This window comes from Palaemon carinicauda, chromosome 23, assembly GCF_036898095.1.
Source record: "Palaemon carinicauda isolate YSFRI2023 chromosome 23, ASM3689809v2, whole genome shotgun sequence".
Lineage (NCBI taxonomy): Eukaryota > Metazoa > Arthropoda > Malacostraca > Decapoda > Palaemonidae > Palaemon > Palaemon carinicauda.
In genome coordinates, this window is record NC_090747.1 from 76,407,472 (window position 1) to 76,420,181 (window position 12,710).

The 12,710-nt window shown below is 46.0% G+C and overlaps 1 protein-coding gene across 4 annotated transcripts in view; it reads right to left on the bottom strand.

Moving 5' to 3' along the window:
- LOC137617179 (DDB1- and CUL4-associated factor 8-like) overlaps positions 1-12,710 on the bottom strand; it is a 483,388-nt gene that overhangs the window by 460,134 nt on the left and 10,544 nt on the right. Inside the window, exon 1 of one of the 4 annotated variants that reach the window (XM_068347053.1) lies at positions 8,421-8,593. The exons of 1 other annotated variant lie outside the window; for it this stretch is intronic. In XM_068347053.1, coding sequence (XP_068203154.1) covers positions 8,421-8,555 — 135 coding nt within the window. In that variant the 5' untranslated portion in view covers positions 8,556-8,593. 2 more of the 4 variants (XM_068347056.1, XM_068347055.1) reach the window with 2 other exon arrangements.

The following is a 12,710-nucleotide window of genomic DNA, read 5'->3' on the forward strand; positions in this document are numbered from 1 at the left end:
GGCGACGTCGTACGAGAGACAATGAAGTTCACTGACACGCTTGGCTGAAGCCAAAGCGAGCAGGAACACCGTCTCCCAAGTCAGGTGACGATCAGAAGCCTGGCGTAATGGTTCGAACGGAGGTCTCTTAAGAGACCTGAGAACCCGAACCACGTTCCATGGAGGAGGTCTCATTTCCGACTGAGGGCAGGTAAGTTCGTAGCTTCGTATGAGTAAAGAAAGTTCCAGCGAGGAAGAAATGTCCATTCCTTTCAGCCTGAAGGCCAGGCTTAAGGCTGAGCGATAGCCTTTCCTCCCGCAAATATAAAAGAAACTCCACTATTGCCGGAATAGTGGCATCGAGGGGAGAGATACCCCTCCCACGACACCAACCACAGAAGACTCTCCACTTCGCCTGGTAGACCCCTGCAGATGACTTTCGCAGGTGTCGAGAAATCCTCTCCGCAACTTGTTGCGAAAAGCCTCTCTCTGTGAGATGCTGGATAGTCTCCAGGCGTGAAGCCGAAGCGATGCTACGGCTTTGTGGAAGATGTTGCAGTGTGGTTGCCTGAGTAGCTCGTGTCGGGGGGGGAGTTCTCTTGGGAGTTCCGTCAGAAGCTGAAGAAGGTCCGGGAACCACTCTGCATGATGCCATAGCGGAGCTATCAAGGTCATTGACAGGTTGACCGATAGTCTGGACTTGTTGAGCACCCTTCCCATCAGACAGAACGGTGGGAAGGCGTAGACGTCGATGTTGTCCCACCGTTGTTGGAAGGCATCTTGCCAGAGTGCCTTGGGGTCCGGGACTGGGGAGCAGTACAGCGGCAGCTTGAAGTTCAAGGCTGTCGCGAACAAGTCCACTGTCGGGGAACCCCACAAAGTCAGGACTTTGTTGGCTACTAGAGGATCCAAAGACCACTCGGTACTCACTATCTGCGAAGCTCTGCTCAGACTGTCGGCAAGCACTTTCTTTTTCCCGGAATGAAGCGAGCTGATAGTGGTATCGAGTGGACTTCGGCCCATCTCAGAATCTCTACTGCAAGATGGGATAGCTGTTGTGAAAAGGTACCTCCCAGCTTGTTGATATAAGCCACTACTGTGGTGTTGTCGCTCATCACCACCACAGAGTGACCCGTCAGGGTCTGTTGGAACTGTTGAAGGGCCAGATATACGGCCTTCATTTCTAGCAGATTGATGTGGAGGTACTTTTCTGATTCTGACCATAGGCCTGAGATTCTGTGGTTCAGAACGTGGGCCCCCCACCCTTCTTTTGGTGCGTCCGAGAACAGCATCAAATCCGGGGGGGAAGACGAGAAGATCCACTCCCTTTCGAAGGTTTCCGTTGGTCAATCACCACTGCAGGTCCGTCCATTCCGCAGGCTCCATAGGGACCAGAATGTCCGAGGAATCGTAGCCTTGATTCCACCGGGACTTGAGCCGCCATTGCAGGGATCTCATCCTGAGGCGGCCGTTCGGAACTAGACAAGCCAGGGAGGACAGGTGACCTAGGAGACGTAACCAAGATTGGGCTGAAAGCTCTTCCCGTCTGAGGAAAGGATCTGCGACCCTCCTCAGCCTTGCTATCCTGTCATCTGATGGAAAGGCTTTGTGGAGATTGGTGTCCAATATCATGCCTAGATATACCAGTCGTTGAGATGGAAGCAGAGAAGACTTCTCGAGAATTACCATGATCCCTAGATCTTGGCAAAGTCCCAGAAGCTTGTCTCGGTGTTGAAGAAGGGTCGACTCCGAGTCTGCCAGGATCAGCCAGTCGTCCAGATAGCGAAGGAGACGGATGCCGATCCCAGGTGCCCACAAAGATAGGGTGAACACTCTGGTGAACACCTGTGGTGCTGTGGAGAGACCGAAACACAGCACCTTGAACTGGTAGATCTTGTTGTCTAAGCTGAATCTCAAGTACTTCCTGGAAGACGGATGGATTGAGATCTGGAAGTACGCGTCCTTTAGATCCAGTGTGCACATGAAGTCTTGCGGTCTCACTGCAAGTCTGACCGTCTCTGCTGTCTCCATGCTGAACGAAGTTTGTTTGACAAACTTGTTCAGGGCTGAGAGGTCGATGACGGGTCTCCAGCCTCCAGACGCCTTCTTTACAAGAAAGAGTCAACTGAAGAAGCCTGGGGAGCCGTCAACGACCTCTTGGAGAGCATCCTTCTTGAGCATGGTCTCGACTTCTGCCCGAAGGGCTAGCCCCTTTGAGCTCAACGACACTGGATTCGCTGTCAGGGGAGGAAGAGACGTTATGAACGGGACGCGATATCCTTGGCTGATCACAGAGATCGTCCAGGAATCGGCCCCGAGTTGCTGCCACCTGAACGCGCAACTCAGCAGGCATCCCCCACTGGTGGACACGCAGGGGGATTGCCAATCCTAGCGTTTGCAGCCTCGGCCGCTCCCTCTAGGATTCTTGCCTCCCCTGGAGGACTTTCCGCCCTTCCTGTCCTTGACAGGAAAGGGCTGCTGTTTGGACACCTTTGCCTTTGCTGCCGGAGCCGGTTTCGATGTCCTAGACTGACAAGGCTGTTGTTGTTGAGGTGCTGGAGGCTTGTAGGGTCTGGATGTAAGAGCCCTTTGGAGGAGAGAATCATGATTCGATTTCCTCCACCTCTCAGCTGTCCGTTCCACATCCCTGGGCTCAAACAGGCTCTTTCCAAGGATGGAAGAGTGTCTGAGCTTGCAGACATCCACGGCTGGGACCTTCGCATGGAACCTCTCGGTCACCGCATCACGACGCTTCAAGATCGAGTTTGCCCACAAGTTCGAAACTTGGTGAGCTAGAAACTCGATGGTGTGCATGCCCAAGAGAAGAAAAGTCTCCATGGCCTTCCTGGTGCTCTCCTTGGACAAGTCCTCGGATCGCAACAGGATGCCCAGAGACCCCAGCCACGAAGTAGCCTGCATGGCACACTTTGCGACTTTCTCCTGGCTCAAGATCTCTGTAGCCGAGAATGTCACCTGCCGGGCGGAGAGTTTCTCAAAAGAAATTCCCCTGGAAAGCTCTTCCACAGAATGGTGGAGGGGAAGAGCTAAACAAGACTCCCCCATGATCTCGAAGTAACTCCTCTGTTGTACACGAGGAGGTGGGAGGAGTTTGTTACCGGCAGAGGAACGGCTGGAGGAGGCGAGTTCGGAGAGCTGGCTCTCAACCTTGTCTCTGGCGCTTTTAACCCCCTGGGACCAGCGCAGAGCCGCACTGGCCTTCGGAGGTTTCTGAGTGCCGTAGACTTGGTCCAGAACCGTATCCTTGCCTTCGCGAGGAGCGGTCTCCGGGTCCTCGAACCTGTTGAGTTGCCTCATCAGACTCAGGACCTGCCAGAAGGCATGCTCCGACTCATGCAGCTCTCCTCGTTGTGGACTGGCAGCAAAGTCTCCTGTCCCCGGCTGCTCTACTTGGGGGGACACGTGGACGTTCTCCTGGGGTCTTGCTGGCTCTGGTCGAATCCGGGATGAAGACTTAGCGACGGTCTTCGGGTCCTTGGGCTCCCTCCTAGGAGAGATACAGGACTCCAGTAAAGAAGTCTGAGGGCTCCTCTCTGCTCCCACACGAGACGATTCTCCTACTCGAGGTGGGGTTCCTCCCATTGGTGCCGTGGGAGAATGTCTCACCTCGCTGGACTCTCCTGAGGACGGAAAGGTTCGTCCACAGGAGAAGGAGAAAACGTCTGAGAGGGGGAAGGGCCCTTCCTGACGGACTTCTTGGGAGCCAGTTTAACCCTAGGAGAAGTCACCATGAAGTCCACTCCTCTCCTTCTCTTCAGCGGAGACGAGGCTGCTGTTGGTTTGAGGCCTAGGTCAGCGAGGGCCGGCTTAACAGCCTGGACGACCACTTTGATCAGAGACCCAAACCAAGGCTGATGGCTGACGGATGACAGACGCAGTGTCAGCAACTCCCGCCGGAGGGAAGGGGATCGGGCGATCCTTAGGAGTGGATACCACAGGGCCTGCCTGAAAAGAAGAAGCGTGTTGCCTAGACCTCTCTGAAGATTCTTCCTCCTCCTGCAAGTGCGTTGCTCTGCGCTTACGGGGTGGAGATCGTGACGACGATGATTTGGAAGTACGCGCTCCAGAGGACTCGCAAGGTTGCCCGTGCTGCAAAACCTGGCGGGAATCGCTGTCGCGATCGCGCTGGCGCTCACGCGATGGTAAAATCGCGGGTTCGCGCGGGGGGCGAATGTTGGCGCATGGGCGTACGGACAAGTGAGCGCATGGGCGCGCAGGTGAGGGTGCGTGCGGTTGTAAGGGGGAGCACTGGCGGCCGAGAGAACGACGGCGCGCAGGGGAGCGTTGGCGCGTTGGCGAGCGATGGCGCGTAGGGCAAGAAGGCGATCGACTGCGCACAGACGAGTTAGCGCGTGGGCGCGTAGGAGACCTTCGGCGATCTGACGTATGGGCGAGCGGGTGCGTTGGAGAGCGCTTGCACGCAGGCGAAAGATCGCGCGGGCGCGCGGGAGATCGCTGGATCGTAGTGGCGCGGTCAGGAGATATCAGCTGGGACGCAGGACCAGAAGATGTAGTGGCGCGCGGGAGATCACTGGATCGTAGTGGCGCGGTCGGGAGATATCAGCTGGGATGCAGGACCAGAAGATGTAGTGGCGCGCAAAGGCGAACGCTTGCGGGCTTGCACAGGAGACTTCTCGTGGGCGCGCGGGCACACAGAGACTCGTACCGGTCTAGAAGTGCGCACAGGTGAGTGCGCGCGACGGCTGGCGCGTGGGCGAGGTCTGCGGGCGCGCAGGAGATCGACGGCGAGTGGGCAAAGGAAGAACCTCCTTGCATGCGCCCAGATCCGGAGATCGTGTGCGAGCGGGCAAATGTTGGCGCGCATCAGGACCACGACGCGCAGATGTCCGTTGGCGAGTAGGCGATCGTGGGCGCTCAGAACGTGGGCGCGCCGATGTGCCCTGGCGAGCAGGAGAGAGCTGGCGCACAGGAGATCCCTGACGAGCAGGAGAGCGCTGACGCATAGGTGAGCGCTGGTGCGCAGGCGAGCGCTGGCGCGCAGGCGAGCGCTGACGAGCAGCAGATCTACGGCGAGAAGACATGGCTACAGGAGATCACTGGCGGGTTGAGTCCGAAGGGTCCACAGCAGCAGAGCGCTTACGCGCTACTGAGCACGAGCGCGCAGGTAAAACCTGGTGCTTAAGGGACTTACTCTCATTGAGAGATAAGCCCTTATGCCCCGAAGGGACCGGTGCCCGTTGGAAAACGGGGTGCGTTGGCGCCCACTACGCATCTGCGTCCAGGAACGGAGAAGGAAGACTAGCAGGTCTGGCAGGCGTGGGAGATCGCGAACAATCAGCTGAGAGGTCTAGCGATGCAGCTGCAACGGTCTGCTCACGTCGAGGAGGATCCTCTGCGGGGAACGTCGAAGGCGATGAACCGAAGGGGCGCCTCCTAACTCCTTTATAAGGGGAAGGAAGGCCTCTACAAGGGAGGAGGGCGAGCCTTACGGCGAAGAGGAGGGCGAGCCTTACGGCGAAGAGGAGGGCGAGCCTTACGGCGAAGACGACCTCGAGGGGCAGCAACACCATCGTCGGTCCTCCGAAGAGGAGTCTCCGTCAGTGAACTCCCCCGAGGGGGAGAATCACCCGCAGGAGAGACCGTTGGACCCAGCTCCTCCCTTGAAGGATGTTCGGAGGGGGGAACTGAGCCTTCAGCAACATCCGCAACAACAGCAGGGGTTTGGCACGACCCGTCGGAAGCTTCTGCCACAGCAACGTCGACAATAGACAGAGGATCTACCTCTGCTATTACCGGTGACTGTTTCACAGCTGCACCCAACTGGATCAGGTCAAACAGGGCTTCCCTGGAGGGCGAGCCCTTAAGCCCCAAGGAAGCCCAAAGCTGCAAAAGAGTCATCAACATCAATATCCTCCCCAGGATGTGGAGGAGGAAGAGCTGCCTCGCTATGGAAGGCAACTCCCTCTCCCGAACCCCGAGGTTGGTCAACAAAAGAAAGGCCTACGCTACCACTCGACGGCCCCTCGCGAGAGGACCGATCGAGAGGGAGCTTCGGAGGAGGTTCGGGCAACGGAAGAAGAGTCTTTGGAACCTTCCTTCTTCAAGGCAGCCCTTGAAGGAGAAAGGTCATGCTTAGACTTCTTCTTACGTTGCCGGGAAAACCTCTCCCACTGGGAGGTAGACCACTCCCTACACTCACTACAAGTTTTATCCCTATCCCACCGTTGACCTCTGCAGTACGGACACAAGGTGTGAGGGTCCGTCTCGATCGCCGACATGAACGTCCCACAAGGGCGGTCCGGTAGTCCAGGGCACTTCAGCATGATAGAGAGAGGCCAACTTCCAAACACACGTGCTGTAAGAAAAAGCAAAAAAATTAAGGCTGTCAAAAATGCGAGGGTGAGACAGACAGGTCTGATCATCACCCGAGCCAAAAGTTAAGTGAATCAGTTCACCGGGGTGTGAGGGGGGAGGGGTAGCTAGCTACCCCTCCCCTACCTCCTCGCTAACTAGCGAGAGGGTAGTTAACCCTTGTTAAAAATCTACTGGCTCGTCATTTCAGCTACGCCGAAAGTAATACCCCATATAAATAGCGTGGTTTGTATTTCTGTTACGGAACAAACTCATATTTAAAAGGACGAAGGTTTGTACTCGTATCAGAACAGTTATAATTTCTGTAAATTCAGGCCTAATACAAAAACTGATGCAAATATAACGAAACTAAATCATAGCTAACATATGGAATTCCCAACAGCACATCCTATCCTCAGGAACTTAACCTAACTGTAGACCATATTTGGAACTAAATCTGTATAGGCCACAGTACGTAATTTAATGAATATGCCTAACATCCATTACTGTTTATGCCACCTCTATATTTTTATTTTTCATCACAAAAATTTCAACATCTGTCTGGGAGAATTATATCTTTTGCTTATAGATGTGGGATATCATAATCAATGATTTGCCTGATTTTGATGAAAGGATAAGCCCCTTGGTCCCGCAAGGATACAATTGGAGCAATTATCAAAATTATTTGACATTGAATAATTAACTTTAAAAAATGGTAAACAAATTACAGCACAAAAGTAAACTATGTCCAAATATGGAGAACGTATTCATACACAGTTACAACTTGTCTTGGATACTAAAGATACATAGCCATACAGAAATAAATAACGTAATAATAGTGTTTAACTTCAACTTTCGGAACGCAAATTATCAGGAGTCACGGTACAACTAGGTAGGCGTCCAAGAAATTGATTGTAGGTTAGACCATACTGTACTTTTCCTCCAACGTAATGTGTGACAAAAGATATCAGCATTAATTCTAAATTGGGTTGGAGTATAACGAAAATAACCAAGCCTGCTATCGTAACAGTTTAGAGAAGGACAGCTTGATATGATACAGTTCTACTCTAAGTAGGCCCTTTTAAAAGAGCTATCATGCCATGGCTTTAATTTGGAGGGATAGTACAATAATTGCTTACTTTGACCCCTTGCATTTGTATGCCAGCGTGTCAAGTTTCAAATTCATTTAGTCCAGTTCAGATCACTATAAAAATTTTCACTAGATCTATTTATATACTGTACATATACATATATATATATATATATATATATATATATATAATATATATATATATATATATATATATATATATATATATATGACATAGCCTAATGAGAAATGGATTCTTGGTGCCTTTGACAATTAATCATATCAATGTAATCATTGACATGGTTGTCCAGTCATAATGAGTAGTTGAAATTTGACAACGTTGAAAAATTATATAAATGAATTCTGATGTCAAAGTACACTTAAATTCTGAAGATACTATCTATATTATGCACTAACACGGAGTTACAGTATGGTTTGGGCCTAACCTCGTACAACAATCACTGAGCGTGCTTTTGATACTAGGCTACACTAACCTAGATTGCTCCAATAATTATTTAAAGGTTAATGTCAACTTTAAAGTTGACAGTACATTTAGAACATCTGTGACCAATCCCATAACCAAAGCACAAGACAAAAAGCCTACCATAAATTAGTAGGCTACATCTAAATTGAACAGGCCTACATAATAGCCTGGCCATGACTAGCCTCAAATAGCTTCTATGATCAAAGCAACTGATTGCCCACTCTGTTGTAGTCTAGCCTAAGTATAAATGTTTCTAAATATACCAAACGAAAATGGTCATTTCATTTCCTGAGATACTGTTTGCGTTGGAGGCCTAGACACTTCCAAACAAGAAATTAAATCATTGCATAGGCCTGTCCTATCACATGTGACATATAACGGTAGTCTATACTGTATGCTTCAAGCAATACGAAATCACTAGGCAATTTTATCTTGCTTGGCATCTTCGTTAATATACCTGTATCAGAAATGAAAATACACAATTCAACAACGCAGGCTGTTAGTCTAATGAGTGAACAAAAACAGTAAAAGAAATACCGATGAAATATATTTAGACAAAAATATATTTCTCCTTATCAAAATAAAAGATGGACTGGAAATAGGGCCAAGTTTTCCCTCGAAAAATACAGTTTTCTTGTTTAAATTCCTGGGTAATCGGCAGCCATTTGGCATCAGGAAACATCCCCGTGAATTCCACAGAAAAAAATCTACTTAACAGTCCCTATGAATGATGAGATTACAGACAAATGGTTGAAGTCTTCACCTTCGAATGTTAATAAACGTCACACCAAAGATGAGGTTTGTTGTCGTCCTGGGTCAGGCTAAGAGTGTTGCCAACTGCGTTGCTTTCAAAACAAATTTATAATATTATTTTTCGAGACAAATTGTCGTTGATCTATTGAAGTTTATTTCGTAAAAAAATTATATAAAGTATACTATATCCTTTTTTTTCCCATGTCGACATATTCAAAGGGAGAAACAAAAATGGTATGATAAATGAATGGCAAGCACCTGTCCATCCTTCCCCAGCTGATTGGTGAGATGTACTTGCCGCTGGATACAAAAACCAAAAATAAATCTTCTAATAACTATGTTTATTATTTATTTTCTTATTCAAACTTGTCTAATAAGGTGGAATATATTCAACTGTTTCTGTTCTTTTTATAAATAATCACTGCAAGTTCGCCATAAGCTTTGCAGAGGGATCTAGGAGACACAAGTCCGACAGGAGAACCAAAAATAAATCACTTCATGCTTTATTTATTTAATTATATTTGAGTTAAAATTCTTTCTGGTGAGAACCAGAGAATAATACATTGAATTTAATTTAATAAGCACTTTAATTAATTGCAGTAATTTAATCACGTGTTTCGCATAAGTTTCCCAGCCATACAAGTGTGAAAGAAAAAATAGCGTAGGCTACGTGAATGCAATGCATGTGCGTGCGTGCATATGTACGTAGACAATAGCAAGCACTATGAATTACATAACCTTCCGAACAGACCGATTCATTTCCATTGGCGTAACTAGTGAATTTTGTAATCTCAATTTGTGTAATTTTGAAGATGGCTTTTGTTTATTATTTCACAAGGAATGTCATTAGAACAACAATCTCTCTCTCTCTCTCTCTCTCTCTCTCTCTCTCTCTCTCTCTCTCTCTCTCTCTCTCTCTCTCTCTCTCTCTCAGACACGCACATCAAAATATTGTGATTAAAGTTAAAAGAAGACAGGAAAGTAAGTATAGGAGTTAAGTATAGGGCAAACCAGGTAACTAATAAAAAAATCTTGTGAAAAAAAAAACAAGGCTAATTTTATTTCGCATCGCAATCATTCTCTGGGTGGTTTCTTCACCTTCTGCTTTCTACTCCCCGTTGGTTAACAAGGGCAGAAGAAGAAGAGGATGAAAGTTGTCCACTACAAACAGCTTCAATGTTTGACCTTGACAATGGTGTTTCTGGGAGGACAAGTTGGTTTAAGTTGCCTAATAACGGATTTTCGATGAAGTTGCATAAGACATTGACCTCTATCTGGACGGCTTCTCTCTCTTTACCCCGTATTATTTCTCTCTCTCTCTCTCTCTCTCTCTCTCTCTCTCTCTCTCTCTCTCTCTCTCTCTCTCTCTCTCTCTCTCTCTCTCTCTCTCTCTCCATTTAAATGCCTGGGCCCTTGACGAACCCAATATACAAAAGAGATTTTGAGAATGCATACCCGGTATCCCCCATCCCGTGAGTGTCAACATAAGAATTTATGCACAATAAACTGGATTTAACTCGTTGCATGTGGTATGCCATAAAAAGGGAGTTATTCAGTATTTGCAATGCATAAGCAAACATTTTATGATAAATAATAATTGGGGGTTTGTGAGCATGATAACAGATAAGCTATATGATGACATTATTATTATTATTATTATTATTATTATTATTATTATTATTATTATTATTATTAAAGGGAATCCACGGATAACACTAGAAAACGAAAGAAAAAAAATGTAAAGGTGCAAGTAATATGTTAGTAAAAGTATGATTGTCCACTAAATAAAAAAAAGCATGAATATACATAAAAAAAATTCTTTATGGATATTCCAAATTGGATCGGCTTTGAACCATACGCAAAAGTAAGATTAATGAGATTTAACAATGTTTATAATAAATCACATCAAGATTATTGGGGAGCAAAAATAAAAAAAACGTGCTGTTCATCCGATGCCAATGTGCAAAGAAATGGGAGTAGGAAAGTTTTCTTGTCTCGCGGACATAATTTTAAGAATAGTAAACGCTATCACTGAGGAGTGTAGCCTAAGTATAAGCTTATAAATCTGAGATAGTGGCTATTGTTACGCCCATTTAGAAAGGAAAGGTGTGCTCGACTATCAGGACTCAAGATCATGCAGACCTTTTGCGAATCTAGCCTTCGTGTCAAAAGTGCTAGAATGTGTAAATTTTTAACAACTAGTTAGTTTAAGAAGAATTAAATTGCAAGCATTGCCGGACAAACAGTCAACAACTCAGCATACAGATGAAGACAGCTATGGACCGATATCTTCTTCTTCTTCTTCTTTCAAACTTATTAATCCCACGAACTGTATTGCAGGGTCGGACGCTCGAATCAACTTTTCTATATATTTATATTCCTTGAATCTTCTTCGCCAAGTCCCACCTTACCCATATTCCCTCAAACCACATTCATCCATTTGCTCCGCTGGCCCTCCCAACTCATACTCCCAATCAATGGAATGTTCTTAACTCTTTAAACGAGCTTCCCTAGACTTACCTTTTGCAATGCATATACCCCACCTCAATATCTTGATTCACCCTCCATTGCAGTAGTGATATGCCAGCAATCTATTTCACCATCACCATCTCTCTTCTTTCTAATAGTCCTTCCTCTTTCCTTTTGCGTGACCTTGGCATTAAATGTATGACAGGTGGGTTTTGTAATACGCCCCCAGGTAAAGGATATGATGTTCTGTGAAGCATATCCCAGGTAGAAGCACCGTGGCAGAGTGATGTAAGGCTAACATGCGAGGTTTACAATAGATAATAAAACAATAAATTATATATATATATATATATATATATATATATATATATATATATATATATATATGTGTGTGTGTGTGTGTGTGTGTGTGTGTGTGTGTGAGTGGTCGTATATATCTATGCAAATATGTACACACACACACACACACACACACACACACACACATATATATATATATATATATATATATATATATATATATATATATATATATATATATATATATATATATATATATAGAGAGAGAGAGAGAGAGAGAGAGAGAGAGAGAGAGAGAGAGAGAGAGAGAGAGAGAGAGAGAGAAAATGCTTTTGATTGTCAAAACTTCTACAGTGATGAAAACTCTTCAAAGACAAGGAATAGAAGAATCCTATGCTAGACCACTTGAAGATATCCGGGACCCAGCTCCTAAATTATTCGCATTATGTCTAAAAAGACGTTCTTAATCACTTAGATTGAGAAAATTTAGGAATTAGCATTAATGGGGAATACCTTAACCACCAACAAATTGCAGATGACATATTTTGTTTTTTGATTCATGGTAGGAATTGCAAAAGAAGATAGAAGATTTGAATAGAGGAAGCAGGAATGTAAGACTGACAATGAATATGAGTACAACTAAGATAATGCTAAATGAAAGTATAGAGGCAAAAAATAACGGTCATGGACGAACTTGTACATCAGTGATTCTCAACCTCAGGTTTGGGAGGATATTTCTGAAGGCCGCCGGATAATTCACAGCTGTTGTTTTTTTTATTATTATTATTATTAATACAACTGACTTACTTTAGTAAGGCTATAAAAATTCTACTGAACATATATTAACAAAAGATGTTCGTTCAAAAGAACACTAGTCGTGAAGGACCACCCAGTGACCTATATTACAAGTAGCTTTCATGTACTGTACAATACGTGTACTCGACCGCCGAACAGTCAGCTAGGAAACTGCATGAGACGAGTCACGAGTCTGAGAGAGCAGTCAGCAGTGGTCCCAGATATGGAGATTTATCCCTAGATTTGGAGATTAAATTTATCCTTACATTTGGGAAATTTATCCCTAGATCTGGGGATTTTGGATGACTGGTGACGATATTCTGTACACATTTCTATGAAGAAGAAACGGAGATTAGTAAACCATTATATTGTTGCAATTAGTTTACTTACAATTACATGTATAGTGAGTAATTTCTATATTATAAGGAAATATATTTCTGGAAATGGTGATTTTTTAGGCGGTTTTGGGGGATTTTTTATCACGAGTTTTAGGGATTTTTAGACTAGCCC